The 25,045-nt window shown below is 32.6% G+C and overlaps 1 protein-coding gene across 1 annotated transcript in view; it reads right to left on the bottom strand.

Annotated features, from left to right (window-relative positions):
• The window catches only part of NBEA (neurobeachin), a 664,295-nt gene that overhangs the window by 524,240 nt on the left and 115,010 nt on the right, over positions 1–25,045 (bottom strand). The window contains exon 11 of the mRNA XM_040622005.1: positions 3,289–3,397. Coding sequence (XP_040477939.1) covers positions 3,289–3,397 — 109 coding nt within the window. The remainder of the gene's footprint in view (positions 1–3,288; positions 3,398–25,045) is intronic.

The raw sequence follows: 25,045 nt of genomic DNA, 5'->3' as shown, positions 1-25,045 counted from the left end.
ATGAAAATCCTACCATTTTTGGTGGAAATTGATAGGCAGATATATATATATATATATATAAATATAATATTGGGCAAAAACCCAATAATAGCCAAAGTAATCTTGAAGAACAATAAAACTAGATGACACACTATGATATATCAAAATATACTAAAAAGGCATACAAATTAAGATAGTGTTGTACTGGCTCAAAGAAAAAAACCCACAAAAGATGGATTCTGGGAATGATATCATTTATATACGGTTATCGGATTTATGGCAAAAATTAAATTGCGATGCAGTGGGAAGTCATCTTCAGTAAACAGTACCAGGCCAGCTAGCTACATATTTGAGGGTTAAAAAAGAACTTTGACCCTTATGCCTCATGCCATACACAAAATTCAATTCCAGATGGACTGTAAATCTAAATGTGAAAAGTAAAACAAAATTTGGAAAGAAAACATAGAACAGTCTTATGGCTTTGGGATACATTAGGATCCGAAATGGGCTAATCATAAAAGAAAATGAAATGGTGACCTATATTAAAATTATATTAATTATATAATTAAAATTAATAAAAAAGATTAAGAGAATGAAAAAGCAGGCCACCAAAGAAGCGATATTCGTGATACCTACCTAACAAAGGTCTCATATCTGCGATAAAAACAGAATTATCACAAATCAAGAAAATGATAGATAATTCAAATGAAAAAGGGCAAACACTTTGAACAGGTATTTACCAAAAGAGGATAACTACTAAAAGACAATAAATGTATGAAAATGTTCAAATTAATTTGTCATCATAGAAATGCAAATTAAAACATAATGTGATCTACAGAATAAGACTATCTTTGCAAATCATGTATCAAATAAAGATTAGTATACAAATAAAATATTGCTACAATTCAATAATGAAAATATCACAATTTTTTTACTGGGCAAAAGTTCTAAATAGACATTTCTCCAAAGAAAATACACAAATACCAATAAGCATATGAAAAAGATACTCAACATGATTAGACATCACAGAATTGCAAATAAAAAATGAAATGCCATTTCACACCCACTTGAATAAACTAGAATACAAAAGACAATTAACAAATGTTGAAAAGATGTGAAAAACTAGAAACCTAATACACTGCTGGTAAACATGTAAAATGGTGGAGCCACTTTGGAAAATAATCTGGCAGTTTCTCAAGTGGTTAAACATAAACATATTAAAGGCCCAGCAAATCAATTCATAGATAGGTATCTAACAAAGAGAAATAAAAATATCTGTCCACACAAAAACATGTACATGAACATTCATAGCAGCATTATACATAACATCCAAGCTGGAAAAAACACAAATGTCTATTGACATTTGAATAGATAAACAAAATGTGTTATATACAGACAATGGAATAGTGTTCAGCCATTAAAAGGAATAAAGTACTGATATATACTACAAGATGGAAGAAATCTTGTACACACCATGGTACATGAAATAAGATACAAAAGACAAATACATGCTCTCATTTATATAAAATATCTAGAGTACACCAAATCAGAGTCAAAAGTAGATTTCAGGTTGCCTAGAAGTGGGGGTTTTGAAAGGAAATGGGGCAAACTGGCAAAGGACATGAATAATTACTCCATAAAAAAGAAAAAGTGGATGTGCTATAAATACATATGAAAATATGTCCAATCTTATTCAAATTTTCCAAAAATGCAAATTAAAGCCACAATGAGATAATTTTTATACCTAACTTGACAATATAATTTTAAGGATATTATTTCTGAGAAAGAGGAAGAACTGAATATGTCTTTTTATTTGATTTAAAGCCCTTTCACTGAATTTCTAATTTTTTTAATTTATTATTTTTCAAGATTTTATTTTTAAGGAATATCTATGCCCAACTTGGGGCTCGAAACTGGAACCCCGAGATCAAGAGTCACATGATCTAATGATGAAGCCAGCCAGGTGCCCCTCACTGAATTTCTAATTTTAAGCTAAATTTTAACTGTAAAAGAATGCTCACTTTAGAAGTATGCTGATAAACTCTCAGCAAATAGATGAAAAGTATATTCAAGGGGTAGTGCTTGTTAGTGATCTTGTCATACACAGTATTATCACAAAGGCATTTCATAATATCTGATTCATGTAAAATGTAATTTAATATAAATCCTCTAAACAATTCTTAATTAGATAGAAAAAAAATAGTTTTCCATGAAACCAAACACTGAAAGATAAGCTTAATGTTACTGCAAAAAATTATTTCAGTAAAGAAATGCTGTCGATGATCGATCTATTTAATAACCTACCCCTCCTCCATCACCAATCAATCCTTCAAGAAAGAATACTTATTTCAAAGCAAAGGTTACAAGGATTTCAAAGATAGAGCAATCTGAGTTGAAAAAACTATCTCCAAAGGTCTTCTCAATACTATTTCCGAAGAGAAAAATAAGTTTCTTCTTCTCACTTGAGGACTCACCTCTATTATTCTCAAATAGTTCCATTTTCAGAGCAACAATATGCTAGTGTTAACTGATAAGAATAGGTTTGAGAGAGCTAATGAGGGTGACAGATATTTGCTTAGAAAAGAAAAAAGCCAATACTTGTATACATAACTTGCCCCTTTACTTTTTAAAAGAAATCACATGATACAACCAAACTCTTATGAGACCATAATCAGAAACCCAGGATTCATTACCAGAATTGTAATTTGGTTATAGTTGTAACTAAAGCAAAGAAGGTCATAAAAAAACCCAAAACACAAATGACACAAAATGGGGAAAATTAAAACCATCTATTTTGTATTGTTTATATTATGTAGTGATTAAAGAAAACCTATCTTAAATATTCAGATATATTAAAAGCAGAGATAAATCACAAACTAATGTTTCGCTTATTACAAAATAAAGATTTTTTTACCTCATAATTGGAAAATTAAGCAAAAAACAAAAAATCCATTTAAAATAAAATAGACAAAACTACTAAGAAACGTAGTTTGAATATAAAGATAGCAAAGAAACAACCAGGAAAAAGAATTAAGGGGAAATACTTGTAACTCTGAATAAAGATAGAGGAAAAAAAATTTCTTTAGTTTCTATCTTCACTCAAAATTCCTCAATTATATAGATTTCTAGCACCCAATTTAGTTCAATGTCTACACTTAAATCTAAATGCAAAATACAAAAGTAAATATTTGTGAATTAGCCAACAATGAGCAGTCGATGAAAAGACAAACTATAGAAAAAATATAATTAGGGACTGTCAGTTGTTCAGCTATATACGACACAATAAAACCATCAATATGTATCACTTACCTTTTCAAGTAAGTAGCCAATGACTAAAAAGCCTTTTCCACCCAGCATCTGTTCTTGCATGGCTACTGAACTTTTAAGTAGTTCAACCAGGAATGCCAAAAGAGTAGCACTGCATGTAAAGTACAGATAATTTCATTATGTAATCATCAAATGTTGATCATAAACACAGTGTTCCATTTCAGAATTTTATTATGCCAAAAAGATAACAACCAAATTCAAATCTAATCTTTATTTTGCTGACAGTGATTGTTATACCTTATATTGTACAGGAATATATTTTCTCACAAGCATGAGAAAATTAGTCTCATCTCTTTAAAATTAAATATCATAAATCAAAATACAAATGCATAGTTTTTTAAATTCCAAAGCCAAATACTGAAGTTCATCTACACACATGTACATTACCTGCTTCAAGTAAATCTGACATAAGAAACACACCCACAAATACATCAATTCTCCACAATAAAGACTTTCATCATAATACTCTTTTGAAGAACATATTATCTTAGGGAATTTTAAGTATGTATGCAATATTGCTTTGGAAGAACACACTTGTTTTTAAAATAAACTTTTCATTTAGACCTATTTTTCAAAAAAAATGTATATGTTTTACAAAATATCCAGAGAAATATACAAGTTTTTTAATATGTCCATATATGCCTTCAGGAAAGCTCATGAGAGCAGAAAAACAAATGATCTGTATAATATTGAAATGAAAGTGGCAGTTAATTATACAATGTATACACAAACACATAAAAGCACACAAAGATAAGTGCCAGACAAAGATAAAGCGCTTGATATGTCTGTTGAATGAAGGAAGAAACAAAACAAAAATAAATGACTGCATTGAATTAAGCTTTGATAATACTTCACAAAGTTATGCTGAAAATTTTTCAACTAGCAGCATTAACGCATGATGGCATTCCTAAGAAAATATATATTCCCTCATTGTATATCCTTACTGTAGTTTATAACAATAAATGACAAGCCAAACTTCATCAGCAATTAAAATAACTATTTGCTGTGCTTTATAATGTACCCTAAATTACCTATTTATATTCACAAGAAAGGGTAAAACCACAATTTTCTAAATATATTTTAAATTCGCAAGTACTCACTCCTGCAAGGTATTAAGAAAATTATTAATGAGGAAAACTTGAAAATCACTAAGTCCAAAAGTGATTGTATTCTCTCAAGTTATTCTAGCTCTTCTGGTTTCAATAGAATTGATAACACACTTCTCTGATAATGTGGCTATTCTTGTTCAAATCAGAAATTCTCATTAAAAGAATCAATAGCAAAATTATCATTGTTATAAAAACTGATAGTTCAATGGGTTACATGACATCAGCTAGAAAAAAAATAGTATATCTGGAAATAAAGTACTTCATTACAAGAAATTAAAATTCGATTACATTAATTGGCCCTATTTCTTTAAACCACACACAAAAAAAAGTAAACTGGTATTACAAGTCAACGATGTTCTTTTATTTTGTCCTAAAGTTAGACATTTACAAATAAAACACAACTACCGAAGAATCTCGGGATTTTTTTAATGTTTCTGTAAAGAAGAACAGCTATTAGGCAATCTAGTCCATTTTTAATGAATTGTATCAATAGTAAAAGCCACTTCACAAATAATTGCACAGGTACTACTGCACAAAATACTTCTGCCTAAATGTTTGAGAAGAATAAAGAAACTACTGCACAGAGATTACACAATGTCCTAATCTTTTCATGGAATTCTGACCTACACTTGACTTAATGATGTAGGGGGAAAGATGACTAAAATTCCTAAAAATCAGCACTGCCAAAAAGAAAGACTGGAAATGCCTATGGTCCCTATGGTCCATGAAAAAAATGCAAAAAAAAAAAATATATTTCTTACAATAAATTACCCTCTATGTAGAACTATATAAAATTACAAGGATGCCATGGATTTTCTTATTCTTTTATGTCAGAAGGACTACTCTTTCTCAAACATCTACAAAATTAGCTCAGACTTCTAATCACAGTGGAGTTCCATTACAAAATCAGAAATATTAATTTTATTCCAAAATCTTAACACATGACTATGCTACCCATATAAAGTTAATTTCACTTCAGTTTTAGCTATGACAATTGAAAAGTCAAATGCATTCACTAACAAAAGTATTTTAAATTGATACCTAAAACTGAATGCAATAGCAATACCACATCTTTTCAAAAAAAATCTTTAAAATAGGTATATTTGACATGGTGGATGTAATAGTAAATAGATGGCCATCTTCGAAGAGGTACATTTGCAAACATAATTTAACAAACTTACCAGTAACTAAAATGCATCGGATTGCTGCAGGGCTCACAATAAACTTGCAAAATTCTGTGTACTGCCATACAAAATTTCTCTCCATTCTTGCCTATTTCCAACTCCCCTAGATACAAAGGCAAATATAAAGGATACTTCAGCCCATTCCTATATCTCCTACATACCACTTCCTGTCTAGACACATCAGTTCATCTGTAGAGGATCTAAGTATATAGGATAACCAAAAACCAAGTATCTATCAGCCAAAACTAGTATATACAACATAGAAGATTCTCTTGAAAAGTATAGCAATACCTAGAAACAGATTTTCATGGAATATTTTACTTGATAGACAAAAAGTGTACTGACTTTCATCTCATAAAGTAAAATTGCTAAACTTTTCAATAGATAGTACTATAACATATCATGTTCTATGCGTAGCAATTCTACTTCAGGAATAGTTAAGGGTGTTTAATAATCCTGTCTCCCTTTAAGGAAAATGACACTAACAATCTATAGGGTTATTCTTAAAAATAATTATTATCTTCCAGTTCTTAATAAGCTCCCATTAAATTTGAAAATAATATTTATTTCAAGTACCATACTCATAAAGGCCTAGACCTTAGAAAAAATGAAGAAAATAGTATTATAATACCTCTAATGACTTAGCATATTTATTATCTTGCTAGAGTTTTCTGGTCCATTTATTAAAGAATACCATATAGTCTTGGCCCACAAATACCTGAGAATATTTAATAACTACGTATGAACATGACTAATTTCTGTCTCTAATGAAAAATACGTAACATATTTAGGTTCCATTAAAATTTATATAGATTTGGACTTGATTTTAATGTAACTGTATCCATTTCAATTTGTCCATTATTTATTTTTTAAAAGTAACTAATGTAGATAACTCATGTCATGTGATCCTAAAGTTTTATTACCTTTGAGGTATTTGATTATTTAAAGAAGTAACATATCATAAAGACAGCCCTAACGTATAACTGAAATGATTAAGACTGAATATGTAACCTCAGTTCAAAGGCAGTTCTTAGGATACAGAAACTGGATTTTCAATCTGCTTTATAGTGAAACAAGCCATGTACCTCAGCTAGATGAACTGCTTAAATATATTGAGAAGAACGGAATTTATAACGTAAAAAATTAAAGACTGCCCAAGATCCAACACCTCCTTCCCTTTTAAAAGGATGCTTTTAATATCTTAAGAAACACTATGGACAAAGTAATTGCCAGAATAAATTCAGAAGTAGATTAACCTCCATTAAAATTAAGGTATCAGTAGGGGAGAAAATCTTTTGACTTTTTCATAAGGTTTCATTTTTTATGTAGCCTAATTTGGTATTGAGATACATTGAAATCTTGCAAAGGATGATTAAAATTATATAAAATATCTAATACCATTGTTTCTATGCTATTTCTTTAACTACAAAACTTTTCTGAGATGAGAGTGATCAGAGCAGGAACAGAACTGTAAAAGAAATCAACTCAAGTCCATACCCAAGATAATTTCTCACTCAACGCAATTAATTTCTCGTGACACACATGCAAAACAAAACAAAACAAAACAAAACAAAAAAAACCAACCTCACAGAAGTTAGAAGAGTTAAATTCCTTCACAGTTCAAAATTAGAAAGCTCTAAAAAGTTTCTAATTCCAGGTACATTTAACGGTCACTTTTAGACAATGTATTCCTAAAGACGCACTCTTAAAAGAACACTGCCTACCTGCCTGTATATGCAATGAACCTGATACACGAACTGTCACATTCATCAGTTCAGTGGAGATACATGCCGAAATAAGTAAAATACATTTATCTGCAGAGTCAAACAAGGAAAACAGTGAAATGCAGCACAGTAAAATGTAAGGACAGATGGAATACACTGGTAGCACATGAAATCACTAAGCCTGCCCTTAGCCATGAAATCTCTCAGTAATTTCTACGTTTTCTTACAGCCTGATAAGGAGACAGGCAGCTTCTACTGAATTTGCTACCACTGTCATGGCTATTTAAGAGTATTCTTTAAAGGCCCTATTTTAATCAGGCTATTACACATTTTTACCTTCTGGTAACAGATTTTGATTTTATGTTTCATCAACCTATTTTATCTGACAAAATATATTAGAACCAAAAAAGTCAAAGTTTATAAACGTGTGACTGAAATATCTCAAAATCTGTCTTATATAGGAAACAAAATTTTAAAATTTTTACTTCTAAAGGAATTTATTCTAAACCTCTTATGACATAGTTGCATGTTAGTATATAGTATCTACCAGCATTTATATAGTGAGAACAAAACAGCCTTTTGATCAGCTCCATTCATAACTCTAAATAGCCAATAGATATTTACTAAAAAGGCTCTACTGTAGAAGAAATAACTCTTAAAGCCTACTAATTTACATTTAATCCCAATCGAAAAATGGCCACTTACAATGTGCTAAATGTGCTTGTCCCTTTCTGAAAATTGAGTGGACGTGCTACAAGGGGCAGCACCACTACAGTAACCATGTGTAATCCATGGATACTTTAGAAATGTCATGATGTAACTTTCTAACACCTAAGAAGTTCAAAATTCCAAAAGTACAATAGAGAGATTATAATGATACATGTGTGACCTTTACTATGTATGCATCTTCTAATGCCCCTCAAGATCAAAATATGCCCCAGCAGGGAGGCCAAATGGCCATTCCTTTATCCTGATGCGAGCTCCATTTTCAGCCAAGCAGAGCCTATTTAACAGAAGCAGGATTAAAAAGTATACCCTGGAAGCGCTAAAATTATCCAATAAAGAAAATAAATATTAAAACAGCTGACTACATGGAAAGCTGAAATAATTATTTGGTATTCAGACTTTACAGGAATTTTCTACTATTTTTAAGTATCTTTTAAATAATCCAGCAAAAACCCCTGACTCATTTCTTTTCTCGTGTGTGTGTGGGAACGCACGTGCACACGTGTGTGTGTCCAATTCTGAAAATGGCAGATATGTAGATTTTTATAACCCCACCACAATCAAGATACAGATCAGTTCCATCACACCAAGAAAACGTTCATGTATCCTATCCCTTTACAGCTTTACAATCACATTCTTCCAACTCCCATAATCTTGAATAACTACTCCTCTCTTATTTATCACTACAGTTCTGACTTTTCAAGAATGTCATATAAATTGAATCATTTAGTACAGAACCTTCTGACTTTATCTTTCTGACCTCAACATATTGCCTTTGAGACGCATCCAAGTAGTTGTGTATGTCAAGAGTTTATTCCTCTAATTGCTGAATAGTATTTCATTTTATAAATGGATTACCAAAGTCTGTGTACAACTGAGTTGTAGCTAGTTAACAACAATTATGAATAGGACTACTAGAAACATTCATATAAAGGCCTCTGGGTGAACACAGTTTTCATTCATATCTCATAAACACAAACCTATGAGTAGAGAGCCTGAATTATAAGGTAAGAGTGTATGTTTAACTTTGTAATAAACTACCAAACTTCCAGAATGGCTGTACCACTTGGCAATCCCGCCACTAATATATTCCAGTTGCTTCTCATCCTTGCCAGCACTCGGAACCATGAGTATTTTTTATTTTGGCCATTCTACTAAGTGTGTAGTTGTATCTTATACTAGTTTTAATATACATTACCCTATTGATTAATAATGCTGAATATCTTTTCATGTGCTATTTTGACATCCTTATATCCTCTTGGGTCAAGTGTCTGTTCAAGTTTAAGCCCATTTTTTTAAATTGAATTTTATGTTTTCCTACTATTGAAGTTTAAGGGACTTCTTTATATATTCTTGATATAATCCTTTGTCAGGTAAAAATTTTCTACCATCTTCCTCCAGTCTGTAACATCTTTTTGTTGTATCTTTTGCAAACTAAAAAATTTTAACTTTGATGATGTCAAAGTCAAATTTATCAATTTTTGTCTTTTATGTACACGCTTTTATTGTTATGACTAAACTGATGTTGCCTAGTCTAGATCACAAAGATTCTCTCCTATATGTTTTCTTCTAAAAGTTCTACACTTTTATATTTTACACTTAGAGTTAATTTTGAGTTAAATTTTTTTAAGGTGTGAGGTTTATGTCAAGAGCCATTTTTTGGCATACAACTATGCCTCCCTTAGACTGATTTTGCACCTTCACCATAAAACAATTGTCCATATGTGTGTGGGACTATTTCTAGAATCTATTCTATTATAGAGATACATGTGTCTATCACCTTGCTGATTCACATACTGTATTCATTATTAGAGCTTTATAGTATGTCTTAAATCCAGGAAGTATTATTCCTTCAACTTCATTCTTTTTCAAAGTCATTTTAGCTATCCTAGTTACTTTACCTTTCCATATAAATTTTAAAAATCACCTGGCATATATCAACAAACAAATCTAGCCAGGATTTAATTGGTATTATGTTAAATCTATAGATCAATTCAATGACATCTTTACTATGTTGAATCTTCCTTTACATGAACACAATATATCTCATCATGTACTTAATACTTCCATTTTTTTCATCAGCGATTTATAGATTTCAGCACACAGATCCTTACATGTTTCTGACATTTATATTTTCAATATTTAAGTTTCTGAAGCTATTGTTAAGCGTATTTTTCATTTGGCTTCCTACTATACACTGTTAATGCACAGAAATAAAATTTATGCTTGCATGAGAAACTTGTCTCTTGCAAATTTTCTGAACTTGCTTACTAGAATTTTGTGTGTGTTAATCCTTAAGAATTTTTTACATAGACAATCATGTCATCTGTAAAAGGGATAGTTCTTTTTTTTCCTTTCCACCTGAATGACTTTTGATTCTTTATCTTGCCTCACTGCAAAGGTTAGACCTCTGATTTGGATCGGAATCACAAAGGTACAGCTCAGAGCTGAACTCATACATAAGGTCATTGAGCTACTTCCCAAGTTCTTCCCTTTCCATGATTTCCCGGATAATTTCTGGTTGTGGGGCTCTTCTTTTCATTTCTGTCAAAAATGCTAGTGCTTCAGTTTCCTCACTCTGCTGCACACTTCTATAATGCTGTTCAAATCCAGGGCGAACCAGCAGTCAGAGAGAGATGAAACAAAGCAATATAGAGGTTTCTGTTCTGAAAGTAAAAATCCTGGAATCCACGAGCCCATCCATTCTATCAAGTAAAAAGCTAAGCAGACTGATAAATCAACAACTCTTCTAGGTCCAATAAGAGAAGAAAAGAACAGGGCAAACTGATGCCCTCAAGATTGAGAAGACAAACAGCAAACCAGAGGGAGTCATGGTATCAGAGCAGAGACACCTAAGTGGAAACACTGTGGCAAACAGTGTCCAGTTAGGGAAAACTGAACTGTAATTGACAAATTGATGTAATCTCAGTGCTTTCAACCCTTCCCCTCATAGAGAGGACTCTACATTTACACTGCAATTTATTTCCAGGAGATCAACCAGGTTTTCATAAGTATCAGAAAAACCCTCCCAGGCTTCCCAGGGGAAAGGAAAATGAACTTGAAACATACCAGAGCAATCTGTTAACAAGGCCTGTCCTCAGGAGAATCTAGTTAACCAATCCTGACCTGCTGAGGTATTATAAGAGCCTAACTGACCTAGAGAAAGGAAATATCCAACTACAGTCAACTACAGTCATCTTCTCCCACCTAAGGGGGCTGAAAAAAAACTGAGAAACATTTGTGAAGTTCATGGTCCAGAGGCACAAGCTGACTAAAAGACTAATACAGGGGTAAGGATGCTTTCTCTCCCTGAAATCTCACCATCACATTACCACAGGCCTATTTATAGCAGTTCCTTTTACCAAGTACATACTGTCTATCAAGAAAAAATTATGTTAAGCCCTTATGCTAAGGGCTCTAATGGATAAAAGAGACATCATAAAAGAACAAATGGACAATGTAAAAGCAGAGAGATGGAATTCCTAAGAACGACAAAAAAGAAATGCTAGCAATAAAAAATACTGTAGAAGAAATGAAAAGTGTATTTGATGGGAATATTAGTAGACTGAACATGGCTGAGGAAAGAATTTGTAAACTAGAGTATATATCAATAGAATCCTCAAAAACCCAAAGCCAAAGAGAACAAAAACTGGAAAGAAAAAAAAAAAAAAAAGAATACCAAGGACTGTGGGACAACTACAAAATGTGTCGCATACGCGTAATGGGAATACCAGAATGCTAGAAAGGAAAAGAAGAAATATTTTTTAAAAAACAATGATTCAGAATTTCCCCCAGATTTTTATCAGAAACCAAACCACAGATTCAGAAAACTCAGAGAACACCAATCAAGATAAACGTCAAAGTAAACTCTACGTAGGTATATCATTTTCAAATTACAGAAAATCAAACAACAAAAAATTCCTATAAGAAGCCAAAGGGAAAAAACACAATACCAATAGTAGAAATAAGATAAAAATTACATCTGATTTTCCTCAGAAATCATGTAAGCAAGAAGAGAATGGAGTGAAAAATTTAAAGTGATGAGAGAGAAAAAAACCCCAGCAATCTCAAGTTCTCTACCCTGAAAAATTAGATCAATGTTTCAAAAGTTTAAATAACTGTGCTTAAAGTGATCAAAAATAAGAGGAACGGCATTCATAACATAAGCATAGGAGATCATAAAACAATTATGTGATCAAGTCCCATCCATTGTGAGGTATGAAAATAATTTGAAATCATAAAAATAAAATATATTTCTCTATAGATGTGGTGGAGCAGGAGGGAAAACTTTTTTTAACAGAGAATAAATATCCCTGTTGGGCTTCTAATCCAATATATTCTTTTCCTTTGAAAAAAAATTACCCTTCAAAAGTGAAGGAGAAATAAAGACTTTCTCAGACAAAAATTGAGGAAATTTGTTGCTAGTAGACCTGGCTTGCAAAAAATGTTAACAAAAATTCTTTAGAGAGAAGGAAAATAATATAGGTCAGAAACTTGGATCTATACAAAGAAAAGCAAGAGCACTAAAGAAGGAACAGTGAAGGTAAAATAAAAACTTTCATTTTTTTAATTCTAAAATGATCTAATACACAACAGTTTATTCAAAATAATAACAGCAACACTGTATTTCATTATGTATGCTTATACATTTATGCACATGAATATATGCTTATGTACGCTTATATATGAAATTAATGACATATGAAGTTAATGACAGCAATGATACTAGGGACAAGAAGAAGCAATGATTATTTTGTTATGAAGTACACACAATACCCATAAAGTAGTACACTGTTGATAGTAGACTTTAGTTGCAAACTCTACGGCAACCATTAAAAAAAGTTAAAAAAAAAAGTAAGTATAACTGATATGCTTCTAAGAAAGGAGAGAAAATGGAATTATAGAAAATGCTTACTTAAAATCAAAAAAGCAGAAAAAGAGTAATGACAAAAACAGGAACAAAGAACAAGACAACGAATATAAAACAGTAACAAATATGGTAGATATTAATCCAACTATATAAATAATCAATTTGAATGTCAATGCCTAAATGCATCAATTAAAGGTCAGAAACTGTCAGAAGGAAGTGAAAAATACAACCCACCTATATGTTGTCTAAAAGAAACCCAGTTTAAATATAAAGACACATAGATTAAAAGTAAATATATAGAAAAAAATATACCATGCTAACAACAATAAAAAAAAAAAGTAGAAGTACTGCATTAATTCCGTACAGGCAGTCTTCAAAGCAAGGAAAGTTATCAGAGATTAAGAAGGGCATTATAGAAAGAAATAGGAGTCAATTCTTCAGAAAGACATTACATTTCTTAAAGTGTATGTGCCTAACAACAGAACATCAAACTATGTGAGGCAAATACAGCTAAAACTGCAAGGAAAAACAGATGAATCTACTGTCACACTTGGAGACTTCAAACCCCTCCCTCAGAAACAGACAAATACAGCAGGCAGAAAATCAGTTAGGACATAGCTGAACTCAACACCACCAACAAATAACTGGAGTTAATTGATATCTATACATGACTTCATCTGACAACAGCTGAATACACAATTCTCTTAAGCTCACATGGAACATTCACTAAGCTAGATCACATTCAGGGCTATAAACCACATCTTACAAATTAAAGAGAATAAAAAATCATACAATGTCTATTCTCAGATCACAACAGAATTAATAATAGAAGTCAATAACAGAAAGGTAACTGGAAAATCCCATAACACAGGGAGATTAAAAGCACACTTCTAAATAACATCAGTAAAGGACATCACAAGTATATTAAAAATATTTTAAATGAAATGAAAACACAACTTAGTAAAATTTTTGGAATGGAGTAAAAGCAATGCTTACAAGGAAATTTATAGCATCGAATGCTGTGATACTGTGATTTATAATACCAATATTCATATTTGGTCTTCATACCTGTTTCTGGCACAAAGATCCTAAAACCCTTGAGACTTCCTAAGTGATGGGAGTAAGAAAGATGTCTTTTGTCATGTTAATGAGATGACTTTTGGAACTCACCTAAAGATGAGAACTAGTTGCTAGTGAAGCCAATCATGTGATTAAAAGGTTGGAACTTTCAGTGCCCCCTCCCCCACCCTGTCTTCCAGGGAAGGGAGGAAACCTGGAGATTGAGTTCAATCACCAATGACCAATGACTGAATCGATCATCTATGTAATGAAGCCTCCATAAAATCGCAACAGGATAGGGTTCAGAGAGCTGGTCTGTAAGCACATGGAGATGCTGGCAGAGTGGCATGACTGGAGAGGGCATGGTAGCTCTGTTCCCTTTCCCCATACATTGCCCTGTGCATTTCTTCCATCTGGATGCTCATCTAAACATTCATCTGTACCTTTTATCCTATCTTTTTATAAAAAATCAGCAATCCAATAAGCAAAATACTTCCCTGAGCTCTGTGAGACACTCTAGCAAATTAATTATACTGAAGGAAGTGGTGGTAGGAACCTCTGATTGATAGTCAGTCTGTCACAGGTCCAGGTAACACCTGGCATCAGAAGACCAAGGAGGGGGTAATTCGATTCCCCAATCTATAGTCAGTTGGCCAAAAGCTTGTAATTGGTGTCTAAAGTCAGAGCAGCAGTCTTCTACAACTGGGCCATTAACATGTGGGATCTGACACTATCTCCAAGTAGATAGTATTAAAATTGAAATAAATTGTAGAACAATCAGTTAGTGTTACAGAGAATTGTTTGGTAGTGACTGGTACAGGGAACCACCTCTGCACACACTGGAATTATGTGATCAAACCTCTATAATGCACCTATAGAAAAGAGGAAAGATCTAAGATAATTATCTACATTTCCACCTTAGCAAACTAGAAAAAGAAGAGCAAACTCAATCCAAAGTAAGCATAAAAAAACAAATAATAAGAATTAAGGTACAAATGAAAGCAATTAAAAGAGGTAATCAATAGAGAAAATCAATGGAACAAAAAGTTGGTTCATTGAAAAGATCAATAAAATTGATTAAGCCTCTAGCCAGTCTAAGAAAAAAAGTGAGAGGACACCAAATACTAATATCAGGAATGAAAGAAGGGATATAACTACAGATCCTATGGAAATTGAAAGGATAAAAAGAAATACTAGGAACAATTCTATGTCCGCAGATTTGATGACCTAATGAAAAGGACCAGCTACCTGAAGACACAACCTGTCAAAGCTCACACAAAAAGAAAGACATTCTGACCAGACCTGTATCTATTAAAGAAATTGACTCAATATTTAACAGTTTTCCAAAACATGGGGCACCTGTGTGGGTCAGTCGGTTAAGCGTCTGTGTTTGGCTCAGCTCATAATTCCAGGGTCCTGGGATCTAGCCTCAGCTCAGCAGGGAGCCTGCTTCTCCCTCTCCCTCTGCCTGCAGCTCTGCTTACTTGTGATCTCTCTCTCTCTCTCTGTCAAATAAATAAATAAAATCTTTAAAAATAATTTTTTTCCAAAACAGAAAGCACCAGGCCCAGATGGGTTCACTAGGGAATTCTACCAAAAATTTTAAATGGGAAGAAATTATACCAATTCTCTACAATATCTTTCAGAAGGTTGAAGCAGAGTAACTTCCTAACTCATTCTTCCCAACTCATTCCTAACTCATCCAACATCGCTCTAATACCAAAACCAGACAAAACATTATAAGAAAACTACAGACCAGTATCAACCATGAACATAAACACAAAAAACTTCAACACAATATTAGCAAATTGTATCCAAAGAAGCATAAATGGATTATACAACCCCAACCAAGTGGGATTTCTCCCCAGTATGCAAGGCTAGTTCAATATTCAAAAATCAATTAATATAATCTATCACATCAACGGGCTAAAAAAGAAAAATGACATGCTCAATTTAACAGATGCAGAAAAAGCATTTGACACAATTCAACAACCATTCATGATTAAAAACTCTTTGTAAGTAAACAAGAAACTTTCTCAACTTGATAAAAACTATCTATAAAAATCCCACAGCTAGGTGTGCCTGGGTGGCTCAGTCAGTTAAGCACCTGCCTTTGGCTCAGGTCATAATCCCAGGATCCTAGGATCAAGCTCTGAAATGAGCCCTGTGACTGGCTCCCCACTCAGCAGGGAGCCTGCTTCACCCTCTCTCTCTCCCCCCTCTCCTTCCCCTTCCCCTCTTCATGCTCACACACTCNNNNTTCTGTTTCTCCTGCTCTCTCTAATAAATAAAATCTTTAAAACAAACAAACAAAAAAACCCCACAGGTAACATCATACTTAATAACAAAAAAACTCAAAGCTTTCCCACTAAGATCAGACAGAAGGCAATGACGTCCCCTCTCACCACTCCTTTTCCACATCATACTAGAAGCCTTGCTATTGTGACAAAAAAAGAAAAAAAGGAGACATGTACAAATCAGCAAGGAAGACATGAAACTGTCTTTGTTTGCAGGTAGCATGATTATCTGTGTAGAAAAATCCAAAAGAATCCACAAAAAAACCTCTTGGAACTAATAAGCAATTAAAGCAGACTTGCAGGATACAAGACCGATTTAAAAAGTCAACTGTTTTCCTCCAAACCAACAATGAACAAGTGGAATTTGAAATTTAAATTTCAGTACCATTTATATTAGCACCCCCAAAAATACTTATGTGTAAATCTAACAAAAATATATACAAAATTTATATGATAAAAATTATAAAGCTCTCCAGAATTATATAAAAAATGAACTAAATAAATGGAAAGGTATCCCATGTAGATGAATAGGAGGAATAAATACTTAAAAGGTGTCAGTCCTTACCAAATTGATCTATAGGTTCAGTGTAATACTAGTCAAAATTCCTTAAGTTATTTTATAGATAGTCACAATATATTCCAAAGTTTATATGAAGAGGCAAAAAGTAGCCAACAAAGTATTAAAGAACAGAGCTGGAGGACAGACACTACTAACCTCAAGACTTACTATAAAGCTATAGTAATCAAGACAGTGTGGTATTGGTGAAAGAATAAAAAATAGATCAATGGATGGAACAGAAGAGGGAGCCCAGAAAAGACACCAATAAATAGTCTTGATTGATCTTTGACAAATGAGCAAAGGAAATACAATGGAGCAAAGTGTCTTCCACAATGTGGCTGGAAAAACTGGCCATCACATGAAAAAGTAAATCTAGAAAACAGACCTTACAAGTGTCTCAAAATTTACTCAAAATGGATCACAGACATAAATGTAAAAAGGAAAACTAAGTAACTCTTGGGAGATAACATAAAAAACCTAGATGACCTTGAGTATGGTGATGACTTTTTAGACACAACACCAAAGGCACAATCCATGAAGAAATAATTGATAAGTTGGACTTCATTAAAATTAAAATTTTCTCCAGGAAAAACAATATCAAGAGAATTAAAAGAAAAGCTACAGATTGGGAGAAAATATTTGCCATAGACACATCTGATGAAGGACTGTTATTCAAAATATAAAAAGAACTCTTAAAATTGAACAATAAGAAAACAAACGAGCTGGTTAAAAAATGAACCCAAGGCCTGAACAGACACTTCACTGAAGCAGATAAACAGATGACAAACAAGGATATAAAAAGATGTTCCACATCATGTCATCAGGTAAATGCAAATTAAAACAATGAGATACCACTACACACCTTCTACAATGGCCAAATTCCAGCATACGGACAACACCAAATGCTAGTGAGGTTATGGAGCAACAGGAACTCTCACTCACTACTGGCGGAATGCAGAAAACAGTATGGGCACTTTAGAAGACAGTTGAGAGGTTTCTTACAAAACTAAACATACTTTCATCATATGAACCAGCAATCATGCTCCTTGATATCTACCCAAAGGAATTAAAAACTTAACACCCACAGAAAAACCTGCACAATGTTTGCAGCTGTTTTAGTCATAATTGCCCAAACCTGGAAACAACCAAGATGTCCTTCGATAGGTGAATGGATAAATAAACTGTGCTACATACAGACAAAGGAATATATATATATATATATATTCAGTGCAAGAAGAAATGAACTATCAAGTCATGAAAAGCCGTGGAAGGATCCTAAATGCATTTTACTAAGTGAAAGAAGACAATCTAAAAAGGTTACTTACTCTATGATTTCAACTATGACATTGTGGAAATGACAAAACTACTGGAGACAATAAAAAAGACCAGTGGTTTCCACGGGGTGAGTATGAGCAGGAAAAGGATGAATAAGCAGAGCACAAAGAATTTTTAAAAAGTAAAAATATTTTATGGTATTATAATGATAGATATATGTCATTATAACTTTTGTCCAAACCCACAGAATGTAAAACACCAAGAATGAATTCTAAGATACACTACAGACTTTGAACGATTACATTGTAATAATTTAGTTTCATCCTTGGTAAAAAAATGTGTCATTTTGGTGAGTGATACTGATTGGGGTGGGGGGGTAGGTATGTGTGGGGAAAGGGAGTGTATGGAAAATTTCTTTATCTTCTTCTTGATTTTATGGTAAACAAACTGCTCTAAAAAAAATGAAGTCTTTAACAAAAACTAAAACTAATTCTAAAAATTAAAAATGAAAATATCAAAAGCAATAGAAATTATGCAGAGAAGAAAGTTTTGGGTTTTTATTTAAGGCCTGTTGATTTTGAGATACCTTCTATGTGGTTTGGGTATATGGACCCTAAATAGAAGATAGCTAGAAAAAAAGCTTTGGGTGTTGTCAGCCTAGGTAATAAGACCATGGACCTAGAAACAAAATAAAGTAAAAGCAAATAAAATTACAATACTAAATTGACTAGAATCTCCTGATGATGACTTATTAATTCTTTTCTTAAAGATTCAACCCATTGCACATAATGGTCATCACATCCAGGGAAGAGTAAGGGAAAAGAGCCTCAACACTGGGGAGACTCTTAGTATTTTACCAACTTTTCATTAGAAAATCTGGGCTTCTGAAGGTGGAGTCCAACATATGACAATAGTTCTTGTAAAAGCAAATAATATTTATTTTATTTTTAGACTCTATGATTATCATAAAATCGAATGAAGAATTTTTCTCACTTTCAAAAGGAATATAGACAGAAAAGTTAAAAGAAATGAATGCTATTTCATGTGAAAAATAACAAGATTTGACAAGATTGATTGAAATATCTAAGGAGAAAGTGTGTGGATATACAAACTGGAGGAAAATTAAGGCAACTAATTCAGTAAAGATGTGCTTATGGTAGCCAAAATTTCTGCAACAAATAATTTACAGTTACTACTTTGACAAAACAATTATCTTTTTGGGGGTAGGGGGCAAAGATAAAGCAAAAGCCTTGCCTTTTACAGAGCAAAATTATATGTGCTGTAAAATGAAATAGCACAAAGTAACATAGCATTAAAAATGCATTTCACTAAATTTAAAGGAAACTTTTTATGAAAGAACCATTGTGAAAGCAATCACTCATTATAAAAAAACTTTAAAATGGACTATAAGACACCAGCTTATTTGAAAAGTCAATAAATCATAAGTCACAAATCTAGAATAAAACAAAACATCCATTCTTGTTGACAGCTGACAAATTTATTAAATTTCTAGATGTACTAGAAGTTTTATTATTAGATATCTCCTGTAGAGACTCCACAGAGTATAAAGGACTTGCCTGACAAGAGGAAGTTATTTGAACATTAAATTATAGTTTTCTTATGTTTCAGGCAGAATACTTAATGTATTTTATTTTTTACTTCTTAAAAATTAATTTTCACAGTAAATTCAATATAAATTCCATTTTACTTTAGTTAAATCTTACTAAATAAATTATTTGCTTTTATTCTCCTCTAATAGTAGTAATACATGTACATCAAATACACTTTGTGTCTGTTTTACTTCAAAGAATTTTTCATTAATAATTTAGTAAACTAAAAACAGCAAACTAGATATAGTAAGAAGTGACAGACATACATTCTTTCTGAAGAAATATAAAGGGAATATAATTTGATAGGTATATATTTAAAAATACTTAAATGCTTTTGGAAACCAAAATACTATATTCTTCTTCTATTTATTTATTTATTTATTTATTTATTTGACAGAGAGAGAGACACCAGTAGACAGGGAACACAAGCAGGGAGAGTGGGAGAGGAAGAAGCAGGCTCTCAGCGGAGGAGCCCAATGTGGGGCTTGATCCCAGAACGCTGGGATTACGCCCTGAGCTGAAGGCAGACACTTAACGACTGAGCCACCCAGGCGCCCCCAAAATATTATATTCTACATATATTAACAATAACCTTCACAAGAGAGACAATCATTATAAACAGGTACTAATTTCACTTCTTTTGCCTACTGAAATCAATCACATTTCATTTTTTTGTTAGTTGGATTAAAACTATACAATAAAATTTTGACATTGTATATGTAATAGGTAACTTTCCCTGAACTAACAATCAGAAAACATGGCTGGAGAAAGGATTTTTAAGTCATTTGAAAGTGTAATGGAAAATCTGGTTTAGGTAGTCACTGAAATACTGAAATATCCAGACAATTTTGTTGATTTACACATGACCATAGTGCTAATCAGGAATTTACAATGAAAATTTTTTTTAAAGATTTTATTTATTTATTTGACAGAGAGACAGCCAGCAAGAGAGGGAACACAGCAAGGGGAGTGGGAGAGGAAGAAGCAGGCTCCCAGTGGAGGAGCCCAATGTGGGACTCGATCCCGGAACGCCGGGATCAGGCCCTGAGCCGAAGGCAGACGCTTAACGAATGCGCTACCCAGGCGCCCCTACAATGAAAATTTTAATTAAAGTAACGGCTTAATTATTAAGGGGGTTATAAAATTCAAGATAATCACTGGAATAACTGATGAGCAAAATACATTTTAAGAAAAAAAAAAAAAATCTTGGGAAACCTGGGTGGCTCAGTCGGTTAAGTGACCAACTCTTGATTTTGGCTTAGGTCATGATCTCAGGGTTGTGAGATCCAGCCTAGTATCAGGCTCCATGATGGGTTGGAGCCTGCTTGGGATTCTCTCTCTCCCTTGCCCTCTGCCCCTTCCTGTACCTCTTTGTCTCCCTCTCTTAAAAAAAAAAAAAAGGAAGGAAGGAAGGAAGGAAGGAAGGAAGGAAGGAAGGAAAGAAAGAAAGAAAGAAAGAAAGAAAGAAAGAAAGAAAGAAAGAAAGAAAGAAATCTTCATTTAAGTTTACTGAACAAATTAATGAGCCATTAACATTCACATTACAAGAAGATTCTTAATGATAAGTCACTGACATAAATTCCTTTTGGGATTCTCTAAATTTTTTTTATATCTCACATTCCATCAAGCAGTCTACCAAATGACTTGTATCATAACTAAAAACAAAAAGAACAGTTTTCTGAGAAAAATATTTATATATTTAAAAAGAATTCCTTAAACTATCACTCGAGATTGATAATTTGCAAAATTTTTCAGAGTTAAACAGCATTAGAAATAAATTTTAGTAATACTGTATCACATCAATAGACTAATATTTACTGAGGAAAGAAAGAAACACATTCAATGTCTACTATGTACCAGACACTGTGATAGATATTTTGCACATACTATCTTAGTTTAATTCATTTTACAGTCAGATAAAGTTGGCATTATTAAAAACCATTCCACAGCTGGCAAAAGTGATTCTCACAGTTGTCCACAGTGGTTTAGAGGGAGGGCTCTGGAGTCAGGCTTTCGGGAATAGGATTCTGGTTCTAATCTGCTACTTAAGTCTTGTGGTTTGAGGAAGTTACTTGGTTTTTCTCTCCCTTAGTAGCAGAAAGTATTAGGTGAGATATTACAGTTACAGAGACTGGCACATAGTAAGTACTCAGTAAATGCCATGTACTACTACTACTACTACACACTCTTGAACAATCCCATCACCTAACACCAGATAGTACAGAACACTGGTTTGAGTCTTAATCTGTCTGACACAAAAGAACTGCTCATTGCATCACACTGTCTCTAATGAGAGTTTCTTCCTTGGTGTATTTTTAGTTGTTTGATATACAAAAGCCTATTTATGCCTTGCACCAGAAAACACATTTTTTCAAAGCAAATTCTTCCCATATCATGCAACAAGGAAGATTTAATTTTATCATGTAAAGAATTCAATAACATATGTTCTGAAAAAAAGGAGGGTGGACCAAATGAGAAAGATATGTCAGTTAAAATGTATCTGATCATCCAAATTAAAGGAAAATGATATTTCTAATTTATTGAGTCATTCTGAGATACAAAATACAAAAAAATATGATTACTTCAAGATTAGAGTTTTACTTCTTGAAATAATTTATTAATCATTTGCTCATTCTTTTAGTCATTAGCTATTTATTAAATGTCTAATGAAAGGCAATTTGTTTAGTTATTGCTCTCAATATTCACGGGACTGAGACTGACAAGTCTAATATAAAATAGTACTAGTTCCTGAAGAATGACAAAACATCCAAATGGCTTTGATCACTTGGCAGATTTACTCAAGGTGGTCACAGGGCTTGAGAATCATTATGAATAGAGTGAAATCACGATGGCAACTACAAATTGGCCTAATTTACTTATCAAAAACAGGTAACATCAAAAATACTGTTTGTTATGCCACAAGCTATTTAACTCAGTTCAGTAATATTTATCTACTCATTCTGTTGGTGAATTTTTTTGTGCCATGATAAAAGCTATAAATACGTGTTAAAAGAAAAGGCGACAAAAAGTGTTACTCCTGGAGATTTAAGTAGTAAAGGGGCAGCTATACAAAATTCAAAAACCAGCTAAATAAAAATCACCTTAAACCCTCCCAGGCTGTCTTTGACTTGGTGTTGGCTTCAAAACTTGAGTTAACACATCCTCTATTTTAAGCCACCTTATCTACAGTTCGAACCAGTTTTCATCACTACAACTGAAGTTCAAAATATAAGTCCTAATTAATTACTTACGTCTCTATTGTAAATACTATCATTGATAGAAAGAAGTTCAAATACAAAGTAATTACAGCCCATATTATAACAACAATTTCCAAGATTAATGATATATAATTTTTAAAATATAAAACCACAGTATTAGAGATACTCTTGTAGATCATCTAGCCCATTGTCATGGTAACAAAACCCAGCATGTACTGAGTGCTCACTATAAAGATCTGTTTTTTATCACATTTAATCTAAATAATCCAATGTGCTATTATTATTGCAATTTTATAATGGTGGAAACGGAAGCACAAAATTGTTAACATATTCAAAGTTGCACTAATAATACAGTAAACTCGGGATTTGAACCCACGTCTGACTTGAAAATCCACACATGTAACAACCATAATACATAGCCTTCATGAAAAAACAAAGCCACAAAAATTCTGCACAAAGCCTATTTATAAAAGCTCCAGAAAATAAGATTATTGCTTCAATAAATTATTTTAATACTAAGCCCCCCTTGTAGTAAAACTCTTCAAGATTTCTAAGGACAGTACAATAGTGCCACCAGATAAACAATAAAAAGTTTATTAAAAAGGACTACTGAGTGGAGGAAAGAACATGGAACCTAGATGCTTCAGCTTAAAACACGGAAGACAGAAAAGTAACTGATTTTACAGCTTAGCTCAATTTCTCCAAAAGGTAATTAAAAATTACATAATATCATAATTGTTGGCATATGTTTATTATACAAACAGATTTTGAAAAAAAGAATATATCTAATTTTCTCTGGAAATTTAAAAACTTCCAATAGGTTCTCATTCATCTAGAACAACTTAATAATAACTAAAAATAAGGTGATATTTCCTATTTCAAGGTCTCATTCATCTATATGAATTTATGATATAGCCAGAAAACAAGAAATTCTATTGACCCTTGCCCTACAGCTAAGAATCTGGGTTCTTCAAGTAGAGGGAGAAGTCCCATTTAATAACTTGGTTTTAACATTTTAAAAACCAAAAGATTCTATCACTGATGTACACACTTATCTGTAATGGCCCCCTTCAAAACTTGAAATAACAAGACTATTTTACTGATAGATACAATTTTCCACAAAAAAGCCAACCTCAGACATCAAGGGCTTTGACACAATTAATGCAAAGTATTAGATAAGAATTCAAAATAGCACATAACTGAATTTCAAGGTAGCTTGGAATTGGGTATGTATTATTACTAAAAAGGATGGTGATACTTTTCTTATTATATGTTTTCTGTTGGATTTAAACTAAGACATATATAGCACTGCAAAAGTTGAAGTTATTTATTACAGAAAAAAATTAAGATGAATGATACAAAAGAACTAAAAACAAGTAAAAATGAAAATCAGAATGCTGACCCCTTCCATTGTGTTCTATCTCCTGATGAAATAAATAGTTTAAGTACCAAAATATAAACATTAAAATGAGTTTTGAAGACAGGCAATGAAAAATAACCATGTGCCCTGAATGAATGGACCAGATAACCTGTTAAAATATGATTTTAGCACTAAGATTTTATAATAGCTATTCACATAGATATAAATTATTGTGATAGTTTTAGTTATAACATTTTCAAACTATATAATCTTTCTAATTTTTCTTCCCAAAGCAACAAATTCCATTTCAGGTTAAAATGATTATAGACAATATTAATTCATAAGGAATATTTAAATTACACATGGGCGTTTTCTACTGACTACTTCATCCCCAACTTCTTTTCATAGAACTTACTAAGTTTTTAATTACTGATTACAATGTGTATTGGTTCACTCAGATGATTAAGAGCAAAACGTTTTGAATTTAGATCCAGGACTGAAATTTGAGGTTTTATCTTTCTACTAGGCTGATATCCCCCCTGATGAAATTATTTAAGAGCTTATAGCAAAACAGTATCAGAGCAGGGCATGATCTCAGGATTCCTTTTTACTTCAAAGCTGTTTACTTCAAGATTCCAACCTTTACATTGATATAAAAGAAAGCATGACCCATGGATAGGAGCTGGGTGTTATAAATGTACAGGTCACGTTTATACTGTACATAAAGGTGGTCTCTATACCAGGACAA

Source organism: Ursus maritimus, unplaced genomic scaffold, assembly GCF_017311325.1.
Source record: "Ursus maritimus isolate PB19 unplaced genomic scaffold, ASM1731132v1 scaffold_10, whole genome shotgun sequence".
In the NCBI taxonomy this organism is placed as follows: domain Eukaryota; kingdom Metazoa; phylum Chordata; class Mammalia; order Carnivora; family Ursidae; genus Ursus; species Ursus maritimus.
Note: the sequence above shows the minus strand (reverse complement) of the source record. Positions and strands in the feature narration are given on the sequence as shown.